The sequence below is a fragment of the Petromyzon marinus genome, chromosome 29, assembly GCF_048934315.1.
Source record: "Petromyzon marinus isolate PM22_M1 ecotype Great Lakes invasive population chromosome 29, UKy_Petmar_22M1.pri1.0, whole genome shotgun sequence".
Classification (NCBI taxonomy): domain Eukaryota; kingdom Metazoa; phylum Chordata; class Hyperoartia; order Petromyzontiformes; family Petromyzontidae; genus Petromyzon; species Petromyzon marinus.
This window is the reverse complement of record NC_133695.1, coordinates 8394453-8415450: the sequence shown is the minus strand read 5'-3', so window position 1 is coordinate 8415450 and position 20998 is coordinate 8394453. Positions and strand designations below refer to the sequence as shown.

Sequence of the window (20998 nt, the reverse complement as noted above, 5' to 3'; positions counted from 1 at the left end):
GCATGGATTAGGGGCCGTCCATAAATGACGTCACGCGATTTTGGACGATTTTTGACCCCCCCCCCCCCCCCCTGGTCACACGGCGTCAGAAAAAGTCAGACCCCCCCTCAAATATGACGTCAATAAAGCTCTGCCCCCCCCCCTACCCTCTAAAAAAATAAAACATGCTTCAAATCGCTTAAAACTATTGTCATTGTAGCGTGCATTTAATGTGGCGCTGCACACTCTGATGTTGTAGGAGAAAACATGTATTTTAAAAGTCTATTTAATTAAGTAGAACGTGTTGTCTATATTTAAAGTTGCGCATTTTTTTACGTGACGTCACATTTCTCAACCCCCCCCTCCCTCACAGGTGCGTGACGTCATTTATGGACGGCCCCTTAGAGGACACTCGAAGGACTATCAGAGATAGCTCTGAGACATCTGCTTGGGTGGACAGTTCTTATGACATGAAGATTTGAACTGCTGTGTCGAGATCCGAATCGACACTTCATCTCGTGACATGACAGAGCACAACCGGAACGCAATTGTGGGAGAGAACAAATGTATTTCAAAAGTGTCATTGTAGCAGCCACCATTATGGAGCATGTGTTTACGGTGGGGGGGAGGGGGGGGGGAAGAGAGCACGAGTTTGTGGGATAGATGACAATTATGGGAGATGTGTATGCGTGGCTGCCCTCGCAAACTGGAGATTTGAACGAAGGCATCGCCATCATCATAGCACAGTGAGAGCTGCTGTACAGCCCAATGCTAACACGTTTCACTTCCGCTGTCCCCAGACGTGGTGAAATCCCCGAGCGCGCCGCTTCTGCTGTCTCAAATCACAAATGCCGGATCGCACAACAGATTACTTAACAGATCTCAATTGGAGTGTCAGGAGTTCAAAGTGCATGGTCAAGAGTCAGCTCAGTCCATGATCTCATCGGTCAATAAAATGAGCACTGCTTCCTGGGAAGTCAATAATAATGGCGGTCCTGTTGATAAAATAGCCTTAGCCATAGGAATATTGAAGAATATTTCACCACTGCATCAAGGCCAACCACAAATATACACATCGCCCCGTGTGGGAGCTTGGAACAGGGAGGCACGTGGACTTGATAAGTAAAATGCCTTCGCAATGTGAAATCATAATGTCTATTCTTCAAATACTCTTTGATTCTATTCGGTAAAGTCACGTAGGTAAAAAATAAAACAACAAAAATCACGACGTTTCGGCCACAACACAAGTGGCCTTCATCAGGTGAAGGACAGCGCTGGAGTGAACACAGGCAAGCTCAGACCGCGACCTTTAAGCTGTGTGAGAGGAATTAAGGTGCCTTGACAAAGGAATTAGCATAAAAATTAGCATTTAATTGGCGGACTTAGCATGACCGAATAGAACCAAAGAGTATGCATCCTTGCAGTCACGAAAGCTTCAAATCTAGAATATTCTTCAAATGTTTACGTACCACGGATTATTTCACTAATTGGTAAACATCAAAGCATCGATTTAAAACCTAATATGCATATATACAACATACTTTTTCAATCTTGAATTCGTGGCTGTAGTCTTAACATTTTCCATACTGTGTACTGTGCCACTATGCTGATGGATAACTGTGCATTTATTTATTTATTCAAGTCATGGTCCTGTCGACTACTACAGCCCGTGGATTCCATGTCGTCATTCTCTAAGTATAGTTGACCAAAGTAGTTTTTTTTTATATAGTCCACTCTTAGTTATTGAATGTTGGTGTGAAGACTGCACACTTCCACCCTTTTCAATCCTCAAATATTGTCAAGTCAGCCAATCAATTAACTCAATGAGTATTTTTATATACAAAGCCAATTACTATTTTGGGTTTGTTTTATTCAGTGTACTGAAGTCTCAAATAAATGCCACTAAATTATCTTAGACTGCATCTTCAGACTAGCTAATTTAATCCCCGTCACAAACAAGTCAAGCTGAGGTCAATGGTGAGTAGCCGTAGGTGTTGCCATGCTCGGCCATTTCCTTCCGCTCAGTCATCGTTGACTGAAAAGTACAAAACACTTCGTTGACGCGAATGTATTCTCGGCACGAATTTTCGTGAACAAAATTAACCGAATGCGATCTGCAACTGGCCGAGTCCAGTTGTGGACTGCAACCGTGCCAAGATGCTCTAGAGGAGTTGTACACCCCTAGCTGCCACTGCTATTCAGTGGCCTGAAATCAAATGTTTAGCTCTGGATGCAAAGTATGATCTTGTGTTTTGATTATAGTGTGCTGATCTTTAAAGGTGCATTGAAAGATGTTGATACTCCTACTGATACTCCTGCTGTTATGGAGTGACTCATGCAGCCAGCTATGGCTGGAAAGTTTGGTAGTACATGTTATGTATGTCGTTTATTGTAAAATTTCAATCACAGTTCCTATGATGACTGTTACATTGCTTTTAAAACTTTATTTTGGTGATTTCGAAAAGTTTTTGGTTTAGCCATATTTGTTTGTTGTAGTACAGAGTTAGACTGATAACTTTAATCTAAATTGTCTTATGGTTGTTATTGTTTGACTTGCATCCCACTGGGATTTTTGCACACAGCATTGATATACGGTTTTTTTTCTGGAAGACTTTGCTGTTTTTTCCTGGATTTTTCTGTTTGCTCATAGTCACTTTAAGATGTTTTTCTTGTTCATGTTTTTGTTTGTTGCGGTTGCACCCGATTAAAGAGCCGAATGGCTCACAGGGCTATACCAAATAAATGAAACTGAAACAAAAAGCAACGTAGATCCAGTCAAGACAGGATAGAATAACAGTCATAACACGACATGCATTGAGTCAAATTTCTCATACACACAGGAACACCCCGCAACTCCACAAGTGACGGGTAATTATAAACGTGAGACGGAGGCCTGCCAAGTGAGTGCAGATAATTAGTTCAAGAATTGTGCGTTATATATTTTTTATTTCATACACTGACAGATTTATAGTCAACCCGTATGAACATGCGCAATAGCGAATGATAGCGTTCGGTACAACGCAACATTAATATCATATTCTTGGTTCTTTCGGTAAAGTCACGTAGAAGGGAAACAATAAAATACTAAAAATATAAAACAAATAAATTATCACGACGTTTCGACTGCAACACAAGCAATCATCATCAGGTGTGAAAACCACAGCAAGAAAAAAGCAATCATCATCAGGTGTGAAAACCACAGCAAGAAAAAATGAAAAAAGTTTTTTCTTGCTGTGGTTTTCACACCTGATGATGATTGCTTGTGTTGCAGTCGAAACGTCGTGAGAATTTTATTGTTTTATATTTTTATTATTTTATTGCTTTCCTTCTACGTGACTTTACCGAAAGAACCAAGAATATGAATCCCTGCAATCACGAAAGCTTTAAATAAAAATTTAACATTCATATTCTTGGGTTTTTCGGTAAAGTCACGTAGATAGGTTCAAAGGAAATAACAGAAAATAACAAACAAAAAAACTACGACATCTTCCTGAAGACGTCCGCTTGCGTTGCGATCGAAACATCGTAGTTTTTTTTGTTATTTTTTGTTATTTTCTTTGAACCTATCTACGTGACTTTACCGAAAGACCCAAGAATATGAATTGCTGCAGTCACGAAAGCTTTAAGTCAACATTAATATTCCCATCGTTAATTTCTGCAAAGTTAACATTTCTGCAGTACAATATTTCCACGGTATATCGTTCAAATTAAAACGCCCGTTATGTGGAAAGATGACAAAATGGCATGTCTGCTACTTTAGGCTGCACAATGTTTTAATAAAATATGTGAAAGCACACCAGAATTCGTTGCTCAATTACCAGAAGGCTAGGCTATTGTCCCGATAACCTATGCAAAACGTGCCTGCCAGGAAAGAGGATACATTTCATCGTGCACGTAACAAAGTAATGACATTCTCAAAAAAAGGCTCTATCGCTATGCTACCCGGGAAGCATGCACCCGGGTAACCTTTCCAAATGGCCTTATGACCTCGACTCTGAATTACTTTAATGTTGTTGCTTAGTGCATTCTAAATGCTTGGTTCTTTTCCTTCCTTAAGAATATTGAATATTTGACTCATTTTGTTAGTTATTTTGTCATACACGACAAAATAATTAACAAAAAACATACATTTTTGATTTAAAGCTTTCGTGACTGCAGTAATTCATATTCTTAGTTGTTTCGGTAAAGTCACGTTGAAGAGAAACAACAAAATAACAAAATATATATAAAACAATAAAAAATTCTCACGACGTTTCGACCATAACTCAAACGGTCATCATCAGGTGTGTCGGTTTGCATAAATTTATTTTTAAAACGGCACATTTATTTATTTATATAAAAAAAACGTTGGCGTCACGCGCAGCGATTGGCAGTTTGCCCAGGATTAGTCCATCTATTTAGATGGTCCATCTATTTAGATGGACTAGTCCTGAAAACTCAATGTGTACAACGCACTAGATGGACTAGTCCTGGGCAAACTGCCAATCGCTGCGCGTGACGCCAACGTTTTTTTTATTTTATTTTTATAAATAAATAAATGTGCCGTTTTAAAAAATAAATTTATGCAAACCGACACACCTGATGATGACCGTTTGAGTTATGGTCGAAACGTCGTGAGAATTTTTTATTGTTTTATATATATTTTGTTATTTTGTTGTTTCTCTTCAACGTGACTTTACCGAAAAAACTAAGAATATAAAAAACATACACCTAAAACTAACAATATGCCTTGAATTGAGACAGAATTCAATGATAATGTTTTACACAACGTCAAATATTTCTCAATTAGAGTCACCGCAACTTCCACCAAAAGTTTATATTTTCACGTCGAACAAATGTCTACCCGTGGGAAAAAAATGCCTCACAACATCAGAGAACTCACAACAGCTACATCTGAGCATTCAATCAGAGCCAAAATATGTAAACCCCAGGTGAGCATGAGATTTAAAAAAATAGACGTCTCACGGCTACAGAGTGTGATGAGTCAGCCTGATCTGGTGAATGAATCATCACATGAAGCCTTGGTAATTTGATTCTGCATCTGAGTTTATCCCAGATGTAAATATTATATGAAATCGTTCAAAGATAAGAAACGAGCTATTAAATTGCACAGTGAAGGCAATGTCGCCTTCTGGTTATGGCGAGGGAGCCCTTTTAAAGCGAAAAAATCAGCGGTTGTGTTGCGTGTCTCTCACAGCACCCACTTATCCTCATGACACAACTTCTAGAATCTGCGATGGGTTTCACGATCCACTGAGATCACACAAATCGGGTTATAATTAGTGGCAGCCAGGGGATAAATATGTTGGTAGGGCACAGAAATCTGTGGGGGTTGAGGAGGGGGTGGGAGGCAGAATGGGGAATGAGGGTGGAAGAGAAGCACGCGTGGTTATGCAGTTTATAATCTTTATAATGAGCAGGTCAAAAGTGTTAAAGGTTTAAATTTTTATTATTAATATTACACTAGTGGTTCCCATCTCCACCAACATTTAATGGCCCACTGCGTCTGGGTATAACTGAAGAAAAACACAGTAGACCAAATGCAGACGTATTTGCAGCGGATTTTGGCTTGCCATCGAATAAAGATGGGGCATTGCGTGCTTTTGCGGCCGTCTGGAATGTTTTTCCTTCCGATATTAGGAAGCCACCGGAGCTATGCACTTCTAAATCTAGATTGAAAACTCATTTCTTTAGAACTGCTTTTTTTGTTTAGTCTGTTGTCCTTCCCCCCGCAGCTTCCGATTAGCGCGGTTGGCTACGTACAGTGCGAAAGAAGTTCAATATATCTACATACATTTACTGCATATAACTTCCGAATTCATAGTGCTTGGTCTGTACGTACGTATGAATGCATGTTGAACTTCTTTCGCACCGTGCGTAGCCAACCGTGCTAATCGGAGGTGCGGGTCTGCAATTTAAACGTAGCTAAAAATGAAAGGCTGAACTTTTGAGGATACCAAGAGGACTGGGGGTCGAGAGGCAGAAATGTTAGTGTAAGGTAGTGCGATGTGAGACGATCACCCAGCGAGTAAGTGGCACACCACCCCACAGGGGGGTTTCTACAAAGCGGTGCCTCGCCCCTCACTCAGCTTTCATGATCCAAACCTCATTGTGACGGTTAATTGGGCGGAACGGCGGATCGTAGCCCGCAGAGTGGAACGAGCCAAGCTGGTACGGAAGCTTGGCATCGTCCAAGGCTTTCGCCAGCAGCTGGGATTGATGCAGCCAGTCCCTCTCCATTGCATAGCCATCAAAGGAGCTGCGACGACATTCAGAAGAAACGCCTCACGTAATTTGTTTCTCTCTCGTTCCCGCATAGGCAGTGGTGGTCAAAGCGCAAATAATTACAACAACAAAACTCAACGCATCTGTCAATAACACTGCTTTAAAATTAAAGAAAACTAAAAATATATACACCTCATATATTGATGTGCATAGCATGCACATAAGACCAAGATCGTCATTTGGCGAGTGCTGCCAGTAAGTGCCTACACTGAGCGTGGCACCCGAGGAGGTGGCCTTGCCAGACTCACGTCTGGCCTCATTTGTTTGCCTTCAGTGCTGATGTTCACACATTGCACCACAGGCACTGATTGGAGATCGAAATGCTTAGTAAACTAGATCTCAATTGGATAAGTGCAATCCATTCAATGTAAGGGTATCGATCGATCGTGTACATTACAGCGGGTTTTCTCATTGGAATAAAATGCAGCTTTATAAACCAATGAAGCAGGTGCAACACAAGACGACAAGAAGAAAAATGACTTGTCAACTACAAGTGACACAATCTGCACTGGTCGAACGATCTCAGTTGGGCCAAGGGCAGGAGGCACCGCCACTGTGGGTGTCGTGGGTGTCAAGACACCCCCAGCACTCCTCATACAGGCCTAAGCGATAACCACAACATTTGAAATTCATTAAATCTTCTATGCGTTAATTCCTTGATCCGTGCAACCATTTATGCGTTCGAATATTTCATAATTTTCACTTTCGTACGTGGGTTCATTCATCAATTCCTGCATTCATTCATGCACTCGTGCATGTGCTGCCCGTTAAATATGCGCAGTCTGCATGGAGCACGGCTGCCCTGAACCGTAATCCACGTGCGTGCACTCGCCCAATGTAATACACGCTCACCGCACAACTCCCCTGCACTCCGCAGGGTCACTGTGCCTCTGCAATGTAGCCGCCAACCACCGCCGGGGAACCATTCATGAGTAGGAGACCCACCCCCAACTTCCGCAGTGCGGCTACGCCCGTGGCCAAGGGCGGTGCTGGCGGTGGTGGGTGGGACGTGAGACGTGCACACCTGACATAGTGGTGGGACGTGGGACGTGCCTACCTGACGAATGCCGTCATCGCAGGCAGGGAGGTGAATTCGACGCGGGGGTCGGAGGGCGCTGGTGGCTCCCCGGAGCCCGGCGGCACGAAGAAGGACACGGTGAGGTTGTGCTCCGCCCTCGCGCCTTTTGGCGTCACGTGGCACAGCACGGGCGCCGTCATGGGCACGCGCACGCCTGCAGCGGACAAACCGAACGCGCATGACCGCGGCGATCGCCCGCTAGTTGCAGGGGTTTGCGGTTTGAGCCCAGCGGCCGCGCTGGATAATACTACGGGGGGGAGGGGGGGGACATTAACAGAAAAAAAAAGTGTGCACCGTCTGTCTTCTTGGTTCTTTCGGTAAAGTCACGTAGAATGGAAACAAAATACAACGTGATAAAATAAAATGAGAATTTTTTTTTATTTTATCACGTTTTATTTTTATTGTTTTATTTCCATTCTACGTGACTTTGCCAAAAGAACCAAGAAGATGAATCCCTGCAGTCACGAAAGCTTTAAATGGAAATTGTGCATCGTCTGCTTCGCAGCGGACATTAAAGATCCCATTAAGTTATTGTAACGGTCTAGGCCCCGGGGTCGGCAACCTGCGGTTCCGGAGCCACGAGAGGCTCTTTAAGGACTGCTTCGTAACGTTATTCACGCGCGCCGCTGCGGCTCTTGAAATATTGAGTTCTGTTTTAATTCAATTTGCTTTTTTGGTACAGGCCACGTGTGTTGGCATATTTGAAAACTACTCACACATTTCCTGCTTGGGTAAAGCCACGTAAGAACATTGCCCCCTAATGTGAAACCACTGCCGACTGTAATCGTCTGTCAAGGATGGCTTCCTTCGCAATAGCCTTGCTCTACAAGAATGGCGCAAGTATCAAATATGATCAGATGGTTTGATGGGTTATACCTTAGGGACCGTCCATAAATGACGTCACGCGATTTTGGACGATTTTTGACCCCCCCCCCCCTCGTCACACAGCGTCACAAAAAGTCAGCCCCCCCCCCTCAAATATGACGTCACAAAGCTCTGCCCCCCCCCCACACCCCCCCAAAAAATATATATAAAACATGCTTTAAATCGCTTTTAACTATTGTCATTGTAGTGTGTATTTAATGTGGCGCTGCACACTCTGATGTTGTAGGATAAAACATTTATTAAAAAGTATATTTAATTAAGTAGAACGTGTTGTCTATATTTATTTAAAGTTGCACATTTTGATGTGACGTCACATTTCTCACCCCCCCCCCCCTCGTCACACATCGTCACAAATGTCTGACCCCCCCCAATCCCCCTAGGTGCGTGACGTCATTTATGGACGCCCCCCAAAGGTGTTCAATTGGATGAGGGTTGGCTTGGGAGTTGAACAACACCATCTGTTCGCAGGGGGGGTGAGAGGTGCACAGAGTCGTCGTCGTCGTTGTTGTGGATTTGTGTTTGTTTTATTTCATCTTTCCCATTGCAACAACCACAGCAGAGAACGTGCGCGCAACGAGAAGAAGCAACGGGGCGGGGAGGAAGACCTGGAGATTGCGTCCCCCTGGGCGGGAAGGGTAAGGGAGGGAAGGGAGGGAAAAGTTCGGCGAGTACCTCCTCTGTTGTAGCCACCGATGTAACGGAAGAGAATCATGAACCCATCGACAACCGCTCGCTCGTACGGCTTGCCCTCCACTCTGGTCATCACCCATCGGGTGGCCTCATACGCCCTCTCCTGGAAGCCCTGCACAAGCAGCACACATACAATCCAGATTTGAAGCTTTCGTGAGTGCATGAATCCATACACTTTGGTTCTTTCGGTGAAGTCACGTAGGTAGAATAAAAAAAACCACACATCTACTTTTGAGTCAAATACGGCTCGTCATCGTTGGGTGACAGAGCCTTCTCTATAGCTGCCCCCCTCACTTTGGAACTCTCTCCCAAAACAAATCCGTGACTGCACCGACCTTCCAGCGTTCAAAACGTTGTCTAAAACTCACCTTTTTTTAATTGTTTTTAATGTTTAGCTAAGTTTGATGTGTTTTTACTGTTTTTACCATTTGATGTAGGTTTTTGCTGCTTTTATGAAAGTGTCTTTTAGTATTCATATTCTTAGCTGTTTCGGTAAAGTCACGTTGAAGGGAAACAATAAAATAATAAAATATATATAAAACAATAAAAATTCTCACGACGTTTCGACCATAACAAAAACGGTCATCATCAGGTGTGAAAAAACCAACGGTCATCATCACACCTGATGATGACCGTTTGTGTTATGGTCGAAACGTGAGAATATTTTTTGTTTTATATATATTTCATTATTTTATTGTTTCCCTTCAACGTGACTTTACCGAAAGAGCTAAGAATATGAATTACTGCAGTCACGAAAGCTTTAAATCAAAAGTGTCTTTGAGTATTCAGAAAAGCGCTCACAAATAAAATGTATTATTACGGTCAGCCACGGTCAATATGTTGCTGGATTAAGGGCCTCGCCCGCAAAACTGCCACCATCTCTCCCTATCCTGCGATTGCATAATCTACGGAGCATCTGCTCGCAAACTGATTTGATCGCGGCTCCTCTTCAGTTGAGCGTCTTCTCAGAAATGTCTCATTCCTTGGCTGCCACTCCCATCACGATTCTTGACCGTTGGCCATTATCAGTTCAGGTTGACACGTACTGTCTGAATTACGTATTCATACCGTGTCAACCCATACGGTTTACCCCGTATTCTTGTACAGGGAAATTGAGTTGCAGGTCCATACGGCGTACAGCCGCTTCGATACGGGCAACAACATTTTTTGTCTATTTGTTTGTGTGTTCTCCCTTGTGATGGGATTGTAGGATGAACGCTGAGATTTAAAAGGGCACGGAGTTACCAATAAGGTCCAAATTGGTCTGTAATAAGGTAGGCACTGATAAGGGGTTGATAGGTATGTGTATGCTCTCGAAATCGTGTTCCTCTATCTGTTCCTCTATGTAATTCCAAGCATACACCTCTCCACCAGTGCCGGATTAAGCTAAACACAAATGTTTTACTTGCATCGTAAATTGTATATTTTTTATTTGCTATACAAAGGCAGTATAGTACTATAGTAATAGAGCAAGTGCAGAATCACTGAACCGGAATTGATAGCTTGAAAGCATTTAGCGCAGGGCCCTTGAAAGTGCGGGGCCCGTAGCATATGTAGCTACTTTTTCTACTAGGATAATACGGCACTGCTCTCCACGATTCTTCCGCACTTTTAATTTCGTTCGTAGTTTTTTGTTGATGACCATATGTCGTGGGTACTTTTCCAAAAAGTGCCCGAGGTAATCAGCAAATAAGAAAGGAACTTTTTTTTATGACCCACAGCTGGAATGTCTAGAAATCTACAAAAACACAAAGTAACGCTCACTAAATCCAATTTACCCTTTCTCTTGCTAAATGTAATATTTTTACGAACTCACTTGAATGTCATTTTTTTTTGGGGGGGGGGGGTACATTTCTGAACCGCAGTTAATTCTGGGTTACCCATGGGCAGAATTTCCCGAATGGGGATTAACCGTCCTTGTGACAAAATTAAACAAGTTAAATTCATGCGAGCTGGTTCTTTATTGGTAAGCTGTGGCCAATAATTGAAATTGATTTCCCAGCATCATCATCATCAATATTGTGGCAACTCCAGCCTTAAGTCACACTACGTTTTATCATCAATCATACTTGGTACTTACCACACACACACGTTTGTACATGATCTCAAGAAACTTACTTCATGCTCAGCCACCAGAGTGAATGTAGGACAATCCAAATCATGACAGAACCATGGCTTCTCGGCAGCGTCCACCTTGGCATCAGAAGCATCCGCCATGGTCCAACCCAGCACCAGTACTGGCAGTACGAGTACAGCCAGCATGCCGTGGGCTACGCGTCACCTCTCGTGAGCTGTCACAACACCACATGGGCCAGGCATGACAATATCCCTACACATTTTGGAATACAATACTTCTTCTTTCGTATGGCTAATGTAGATGGAGAGCAACAACTACAATTTCACATTCAGGTGGTCAAGCCAGACAACTGAGTCAGGAGTAGCGGAGTGTATCACTGTGATGTCTGTGTATATATATACATGCATGGCTTTTGTCCAATCCATTGCAGGATGAGGGCCTCCCCACACCATGAGAGTCGTGAAGGTTATTATTATATTTTGGCTTTTTGGTTCCTACACGTGTACGCTAGTAAGCAGCAGATGATGCCCACGGGGTCTTAATTTATTAGAATAACTCCAGAGGTAAGGAAGACGTGCACCATAACTCAAGGTTGGGGATTGCCACATGAGGCCTTTCCGTTGCACTGATCGGATACCAGAGGGGAATATTTTCAACCTGGCAACGACACTGTTTCTCATTTAAGATGAGGTGGGGGTGGGTTTATGTGTCAAAGCAACTCTCCTGTTCACAAGTGATCAATCTCAGTCAGTGATAGTTTCTCTTTTATACACAGGCCAGCCTTGGTGCTCAAAATTGCAAGGCTGGCTCAGAGTAACCATGGAACCCTGGGAGACAGAGGATAAGCATGCATATTAAGGTACAACGCACTCACTGCACTTAATATATTACATAACAAACACAATCCAAACACGCAAAACACAATTTATAAAACTATATCCATAAAACACCACACAATACATTGACATTATCACACTTCAAACTACAGTATACATTTCAGAAAAAAAGGTTTTCTGGCTGGATAACCTGGGTGGATTCCTGTCTGTCTGGACTTTCCCTGGCAGGATGGGGATGATTAAGTTGTATGTGTTTGGGTGTTTTGTTTACCATCCTTGTACTTTGCACTACTATCATGTTTGACCTGTAAATCGCTTTGATCTACGTCGTTTCGATGTTCGTCGTTGCACATTTCACAAACGCATCCCCGATGTAAACCAGGGTGTACTACTTCACGACCATAAAAACACGACGCGTGAACGCATAATACACACAATACACCCAACACATTACACCAAAACGCATAATAAAACCAACATGAATGACACAATACGACGCAACTGCTGCACGTAACGCACACAAAATATAACGCGTTGTACCCTGTACGAACACGTGTGGTTTCGTGGTTTCAAAGTTGAGATCAGCGGCTCGCTTGACTTTAAGGGGGCGAGTTTCGGATAATTAAAAAAATCGCACTTTCAGAAATTTTAAGGAGAGTTTCGTAAATTTTATCGGTTTTTTGTTTCGTCTTTACGATGTCCGATGATGTGCTCACAATTGCGGTCACCAAATGCCACGTCAAGGCTACGGAAGTTATTCCCGCTGCTGTATGTATTTAAAAAAAAAACTATTATAAAACCATCGTGGATCTTATATCATAGGATATATCGTAGTGTCGACACATCACGCCAAACCGAGCCTACAGTGTGAAGGAGCCGCGTTACCTAACAGCGCGAAGGCTATGGTGACCACTAACAAAGACAAAGGCCCCCCGTATAACCTACATATAGTGCTGGGGCAAGTGCTATCAGCGAGCACCTCTTAAGAAAGGGACATCGCACCTATGAGTGGGGTTGGCGTGGTCAGAACCCCCACTCCCGGCCGCCTTGGTCTCCCTAAATGTTGTTAACACACTGCACCAGGTACTAATTTACACACACACACACCACCCCAAGCAATCACCTGCGAAGGTGGTTTAACGAATTCACTGGTGTTAGTCTCTTGGGCGCTTGAAGGGTATTGCAGTCCAATTACCTTTGTGTGGTCGAGCCGAAGAAGGCTGCTTGCGTGAATTGTCCGCGCAGCCAAGCAACTCACACGGCATCAGCTAAGGGGCGTTAGTTAGGTCGTGTGGCAAGCGGGAACGGACGGCCCTTCCAATGATGCGTGTTATTATGCAATGTGTCCTCCCACCCACACGATTCACACTGGATCGGTGTTTATTCGCGTTACTGCTTTCCCAGTCAGTCGTCAAATCCCACGCCTAATCCCGCCTGGAAAGCTCTGCCTTTTTGGTTGTGAGCATCCAAAAGCAAACGCGGGTTTGATGTGTCATGCAGAGAGGGCTTTTGTCTGTGTGTGGTTTTTTTAACGTTAGCAGTTCGCCGGGACAATAACAAGAGTTAGCCAAATCTGTACTTTACGCTTATCTTGGCACAATAAGCACACAAAACACGTCCGACAATAGGGGTGGTAGTCCAACCACTTTGCATTGCAGGCCATGTTTGCTTAACATACAAACGTAATGCCGATTGAGAGATGCATGCTTTGAATTAACATGATAAAGTGACAATACATGCATCAGGGAACCAAAGCAAATTATAAACATTTATTCACCACAATTGATGATGGGATGGAAGCCAAAGGAACACTCACTCCTGAGAGGTTAAACGACATGGAGAGTGTTGAGAGCATTATCTACAGCAGAAAGATGGATTGTGGCATCAGAGGACCATAAGGGATGGTTACAAAATATGGATGCCTTCATCCAACAGTGGAATAAAACATAGCGAATGAGGATGTCAGGTAAGGAGACGGGCTTGTCACCAAGGCTCATCCAGTGACAGTAAACATTCTGATAATTGTATCAAAGAATACAGAAAAATGAAGATATTCATTACCTCAACGATTATGTAGTGACATAGGGGATGTCACTGTGCCATGTTCCTACGTCGCGGACAGCATCGTGCGTGTTGCTGTGTGATGCCGGCTGTACTATAGCACGGCAGGTGTAGTACCAGCCCTAGCGGGGCTTTGGTGAGCGCTGGGTTAGCGCGGGCAGCACGCACAGCGTGCAGTGCGGGCCCCTCCACATGGGGAAGTGGGAGAGTGTCGGCCCAGGGTTGCCCCGGGCCATGGCACTCTGGTTGACCCCGTAGACACGTGATCCGGAGTGTCCACAGTGGGCCCCAGGTGAGGGGGCTAGGGGGTGATCACGTGTTCAAGGAGAGCTCTCGGGGGGGGGCGATCGAGAGGGAGCTGGAACGCTCGAGAAGGTGGGCGGGGCCAAGGGCGGAGTGGCCCCAACCCGTGAGAATATAAGGTGGGTCCCTGCATTCGACAAGCTGAAGCTCTACAGGCATCAACACGTGGCCGGGACCCGAGTGAGGGTCAGAGCCTTCGGAGCTGTAACTCCTACATATAGGGTAGTTAGCTGGGTAGTCACCACCCGAGGCTGTATCTGGTAAAGGGGCACTTACCCCTTTGTGTTAACGCGTTGATGTTACAATACGTGTGTTATATTCTTGGTTCTTTCGGTAAAGTCACGTAGAAGGGAAACAATACAATACAAATATAAAACAATACAATTATCACGTTTCGACTGCAGCACAGGCAATCATCATCAGGTGTGAAAAACACAAGAAATTTTGAAAAAAGTGACGGGTTATTTTTAACGTTAGCACCACGGAGAGCGATTTGACAGTTTGTTCAGATGGACGAGTCCATCTATGTTCGGAAAAGAGGAGGGGGGAGACGAAAAATAATGGATGCGGTCTGAAAGCCACCTTGAGCGTGAGAATGTTATTGTTTTATATTTTTATTATTGTATTGTTTCCCTTCTACGTGACTTTACCGAAAGAACCAACAATATGAATCCCTGCAGTCACGAAAGCTTTAAATAAAAAAAATACATGCGTTGCCTCTAAAGAGAAACGTCTGCGACTCAGTTGGACTCACTACAATTACAAATAGGTGCATTTATACTGTAGGCATTAACTAAAAAAGGAGAAAGCCATTTGAAAGCTTCTTAAATAAAGAAATTGCATCCTCTTATAGACACAATGTGAGTGGGGGAATACATTTTTTTTTAAATATATAGCAAATACTGGTAATAAGCTAATCTCATAAAAGCAAGTTTTAGCAGCTCCACTCTTCTTAAATCCTTGGTAGTAAGCAGAATAACAGCCCGAGGACAAACTTTGCAATTAGTATTCAGACGGTGCATGTGTGCCTGCGTAGTTTAACATGCTAAACTGCATTCCAATAAACATACATCGCACAAAATGCCAAGCGCCTCTGGGGAATCCGGTATTCAAAAGGTGCAGTAGTCATACCTCGATATTCAGTCGTATATTAAAACGTCGCATGTTGAATAATATTTGTACCGAGGATGTGTTCCCAGCCTTCATGACGTCCCATTTAATATTGTAAACACTGCACAACTTACCATTCATATTGTAAACAAAGACAATTTATATTCAAAATGTTTATACTGTACAGTATTACAATTAAAAACTGACATTAAAAAACATAGCTAAGCACTTTATTCTTATTTATATAGTACTGTAGATCGACAAATATATTTATTGTTTATTTCTGATTTTACTGTGTGTGTAAAATAATGGTAACAAACTCCAAAGTGCGTTTTCCCAAAACTTCGTTTATTTAATACTAGCTGTACTACCCGACTTCGCCCGGGACTTGGATTCACCACACCCGTCCGCCTTTGTCTCCCCAGTGGCGATGTTCACACTACAACAGTTACTCGTTTGAGGCTGAGTCGACCTAGGGGAGGCCCAGGACCGGTAAAAAATAATCGTCACCGGTGGTGGCCGTGAGCGGGAATCGAACTCGGGTCGCCGGGTTCGTAGCGCGACGCGCTAACCACTACACTACAATGCGTTACGCTTCCACATGCGCGGGTCACGTGAGAGATTTGACGTCACAGCTCACTTGCCGTGCAAAAAATATATGCATTATATAGCTACCCCCCGTAAAAAACTAAAGTGTATTTTTATAATTTTTGCATGGTGTACAGTCTGCAAAGTACCCACATGGCAAATTTTCAGTTTGTTGCATGTCGGGAAGTACGCTAAACATTTCGAGCAGACACACATTCACAACTTTGCCTTTTATATATGGAGATATACATATATCGAGGCATCCATTGCGCGATTTAACCCAAAAATAAGTACAGTATTTGACTGAGTGATCTTTTAACAATCACCTGCACAGGTAAGACAATCTAGTGATCTGTTTACAGACCATTTACCATCCTTGTATTTGTCCTACATACCATAATTATTGCAAGAGAATGTAAGGTGCCCAGGATATGTGTGGAGTTTAACTCCCTCGTACGCATAAGTTATTGCAATGCGTGATAACTAGTTCCTTGAATCCATCTGTGTAGGGCTTTGAGTGTTATCCCATAATATGCACGTCTTCACCGGCACTCCAATTTCCTCTGCATGCCAAATTCTCATTCATGGCATTGGTCAAACATCCAAATGCAAGACTGACAATGAAAACAATCTTTCCAAATCATTAATGCTTTTCTGCATAAACATACATCGTGGTTATTTTAATGTAATTTTACAACAATACATTATATCAGTTTATTTGACGTGAGGAAAATATATTTAAACGCTTTCAAATGCAGTTTTACAGTGCTCAGACAATTGTTTTTCAGGGAATTTGTGGAAATCATTCTTAATGTTCGGTTCTCGTTTAAACACAAGTTAGCTGTTCATCTGCACAACAGAACACATTTGCCAATGAGACCAGGTTGCACAAGACAATGTCTACATGATTCATAATACATTTTTTGGGTCAGACTGCACAAGTAACATTTTTGTCACAGACCCTTCACCATACACAGCCAATTAATGAAGTTGTCACGTGAACAAATGTGCCAATTGATTGCTGCTTCATCACCACCTGTATGCTGGAGAGAAAACTCACAACACTAAATAAAATTTGGTACAACGTATCGCCGGTTGCGGATTGCTCTACAACATACCGGTGTGCTAAAGCAGTAATACATTTGCAAGTCTGGTCACATGACTTTATAAATTGGCCGTGTCAGCTGGAGAAAGAGTAAGGCGCACACTTTACTCACGCGATCTTACCCAAAAATCAATTACTCACATTGACCGCAAAAGCCGACATGTTAAATGTACATGTCAGCATATAGAAAATAAAATAAATATTAAATGTTTCGTTTTACAAGTTGATTTATGCTTCAAATCAATAAGCAGTCACCTTTGTAGTATTCAAATGTAGAGTACTTTAATTGTGCGGTGGTGGGGCTCAGGTTACAGTAGTGAGCCAGCATCGCTTGAATCGCGAGTTTTATTGCAGACTAGCTGTACTACCCGGCTTCGCCCGGGACTTGGATCCACCACGCGCGGCTGCCTGTCTCCCCAGTGGCGATGTTCATACCACAGCAGTTACTCATTTGAGGCTGAGTCGACCTAGGGGAGGCCCAGGACCGGTTAAAATAATCGTCACCGGTGGTGGCCGTGAGCGGGAATCGAACTCGGGTCGCCAGGTTCGTAGCGCGGCGCGCTAACCACTACACTGCAATGCGTTACGCTTCCACATGCGCGGGTCACGTGACAGATTTGATGTCACAGCTCACTTGCCGTGCAAAAACAAAATGCATTATTGAGCTCCCCCCCCTCCCCATGGTGTGCAGTCCGGAAAGTACCCACATGGCAAATTTCAAGTTTGTTGCATTTCGGGAAGTACGCTAAACTTTTTAAACAGACACACATATTCACAACTTTGCCTTTTATATATATGGAGATAATCATCCATGACAAAAACACTTTTTTCAAGTGAAATTAGTATTATCAGTCCAATCAACAATGACTGCACACACAAACGATCAATAAACACAGGGGTTTTACTTTGTCTTCGTAAGGCTGCAAGAAGGTAAATGTTGGTGATATGCTATGAACATTCTCTACAGGGCATATGAGAAGCCTATGACTGGTTGATGCACTGCTTCGAGATTTGAAGCTTTCGTGACTGCAAGGATTCATACTCTTTGGGTTTTTTCGGTAAAGTCATGAAGGTAAAAAATAAATTAAATACACGAAAACTAAATTAAATCACGACGTTTCGGGCGCTTGTGTGGCGCTTGTGTTGCGCCCGAAACGTCGTGATTTAATTTAGTTTTCATTTATTTTATTTCATTTATTTTTTACCTACGTGACTTTACCGGGAAAAAAACAAAGAGTTTTATGCACTGCTTTCTGCAAGGGTTACAAATGACAATTTCTTCATCTCGTGTTATAACACCGATAGCACAGTTTGCCTCCCGATGCTTTGCGTTTCACCAATATCTTGACTTCATCACGGTTTGTTGCAAATATTCCATGATAAATCAGTTCACTTTCCACTTCCAAACAATTCCTGGACCTTGTTATAGATGCGCGTTGAGTATGGCACCCAGCCCTCGGGGACTGTTGAAGCTATTTGAATACTGTACATGTGACTGTTCACCTCCACTACATGCTTCTTGTAATTCGGATCTGCAAAAGAAGACGTCACAAATGGTTTTAGAAACATATACAGCCAGAACGAGAGAACACAAACATGACAAACAGTGCACACGAGAAAGACAGATCAAGACAAAGAGTGCAAACGACACAAAACGAAACAAAACACAGTCATCACGAGAGACAACAAACGCCACGGAACATGCACACGAGACAGAACTAGACCGTACCTGTACCGTATAAACACAACCGAGCCAGAAAAGCGGTACAAACGGGACCAAACGCTTGAAAGGAGTCAAAGTACTGAAACAAACGAACCCAAGACGAATCGATTGTTGGACGGCATCGAGGCCTATATTTGCGACCTCGAATAGATGCAATTCTGTGAGATGTGAATCGATATCCGGCCTACTGCTGCAATGACACAGCACGTGGAAGTCATTGCGATTGAACCCCCGTAGGCCCTTGTTCCGTACTGTCACCATCATCAACCTTTGTACGTTGAACTTCTTTCGCACCTTACGTAGCCAACCATGCTAATCGCCTATCACCTGCACTCCCGGAATATCTAGACTCCACCACTCCTAAAATTTTGATTTAAAGCTTTCGTGACTGCAGGGATTCATATTCTTGGTTGTTTCGGTAAAGTCACGTAGAAGGGAAACAATAAAATAATAAAACAATACAATTCTCACGACGTTTCGACTGCAACGCAAGCAATCATCATCAGGTGTGAAAACCACAGCAATAAATTTTGAAAAAAGTGGCGTTTTTTATTTTTTTTATTAACGATAGCACCACGGAGAGCGATTTGACAGTTTGTTCTGATGGACGAGTCCATCTATTTTGATTTAAAGCTTTCGTGACTGCAGTAATTCATATTCTTAGTTCTTTCGGTAAAGTCACGTTGAAGGGAAACAACAAAATAATAAAATATATATAAAACAATAAAAATTCTCACGACGTTTCGACCATAACACAAACGGTCGTCTTCAGGTGTGTTGGTTTGCATAAATTTATTTTTAAACGGTGCATTTATTTATAAACGGTGCAAAATAAATGCACCGTTTAAAAATAAATGTATGCAAACCAACACACCTGAAGACGACCGTTTGTGTTATGGTCGAAACGTCGTGAGAATTTTTATTGTTTAATATATATTTTATTATTTTGTTGTTTCCCTTCAACGTGACTTTACCGAAAGAACTAAGAATATGAGTCCATCTATGTTCGGAAAAGAGGAGGGGGGGAGACGAAAATAATGGATGCGGTCTGAAAGCCACCGTAAGCGTGAACAATCAATTAAGACCCGAAATGGTTTATGAAATCCTTCCAATGATTGCTAAGCCATAATCCATCTTCTCGGTTGAAATTGTCCACCACTCCTCTTCACGTAAATCGTCCCATTCGTTTTGGAGTGACTTTCGAAGCTGTTACATTCAGACCCTCTAATCAACGTCGCTTTGCATTGTCTACTGCTGCATGAAGGCCTCCAGAATTCCGTCGCACTACCACCTGGCATGCGCTACAAATTCCAAGATTGTAGAGGAGAACGTTTTCAATGGGTGCGTATACTGCCTGCTATGACATATGGCATCAGACGTGGTAATTAACAAACGTGGAACCAAAACTGAATAAGTGCACGAAGCATTGAGAGACGCATACTTTGGATAATGGAAACACGTGGATCAGAGACCATACGCAGGTTAATTTACACATTTAATTCGATAACTGCACATTGTAATTCAAACCCGTAAACACATTGTGGGTCTGTACCGTGCGTGGCCTATCAGCGAGCCTTACACTTCCACGTGACGCTCTCAAAGTGCACCTAGACTGGCACGGGCAAACTGTGGTGACAATCTCACTTGGTTGCGATTTGACGGCTGTTAGTACCGTTTTCCCCGCGTTTTAAGACGCATTTGTGTGTCTCCCCCCCCTGTTTGGGGGAACAGGGCGGTGCGTCTTATACCCCGGTAGGTGCGTGTTTCACCAGATTCCTGTAACTTTATTGACACGGGGAGGGAGGGGAGGGCACGCTTCTTACAATCGGGACAACACGGCAACGTGCCTGGCTCGCAAGAACTTGCTGCTGCTGCTGCGGCATGGAGAGGAAGGGAGCCTTCGTCCGGCAACCATCATCGTGGTGACGATGGCCTGCAACTAACCTTGAGTCGCCGGCGACAGCGCGCTCGGCTCGGCCTTGTTACCGCCGCTCCAGTACACGAAGGCCATGCCGCCCAGCAGCGTCCACGTGCCGAACGCGTACATCATGGCGAGGCCTTTCCTCAAGTTCTCCGGCGTGAGCTTCATCGACATTTGCTGTTGTTGTTGTCGTTGTTGCTGTTGGTGAAGGACGGCGGGTCGCCACGACCGCTCGCGCAGGTGTCAATGGCGCGTCCCACGTCTCCGTTGTGAAGTTGTTCAGGAAGGATGACGTCATGTCACGCGTGGGGGGTTTTTAATTGAAAAAAAGCCCTTGTGACGTCAGGCGAGCGAGTT

The 20998-nt window shown here is 43.4% G+C and overlaps 1 protein-coding gene across 2 annotated transcripts; it reads right to left on the bottom strand.

Annotated features, from left to right (window-relative positions):
* Positions 1-2905: 2905 nt before the first annotated feature.
* On the bottom strand, positions 2906-20998 carry LOC116947190 (heme-binding protein 1-like). Of its 2 annotated transcripts, none has more exons than XM_076070553.1 (6): positions 20665-20998; positions 12954-18529; positions 11036-11208; positions 8900-9029; positions 7322-7496; positions 2906-6238 (listed from the first exon to the last, which is right to left on the bottom strand). In XM_076070553.1, exons 3-6 carry the CDS (start codon positions 11177-11179, stop codon positions 6061-6063), a joined length of 627 nt encoding a protein of 208 aa, XP_075926668.1. In that variant the 5' UTR covers positions 11180-11208; positions 12954-18529; positions 20665-20998; the 3' UTR covers positions 2906-6060. The 2 variants fall into 2 exon arrangements, with proteins under 2 accessions (XP_075926668.1, XP_075926667.1); XM_076070552.1 differs by having other exon boundaries at positions 13026-18529.

Coding starts and splice junctions, on each gene's coding strand:
- LOC116947190 (XM_076070553.1), bottom strand. CDS start 11,179: ATGCTGGCTGTACTCGTACTGCCAGTACTGGTGCTGGGTTGGACCATG. Junction 9,030..11,035: donor CTCTGGTGGCTGAGCATGAA/GTAAGTTTCTTG, acceptor CTGCTTGTGCAG/GGCTTCCAGGAGAGGGCGTA. Junction 6,239..7,321: donor GCGATGACGGCATTCGTCAG/GTAGGCACGTCC, acceptor ATGTCGTCGCAG/CTCCTTTGATGGCTATGCAA.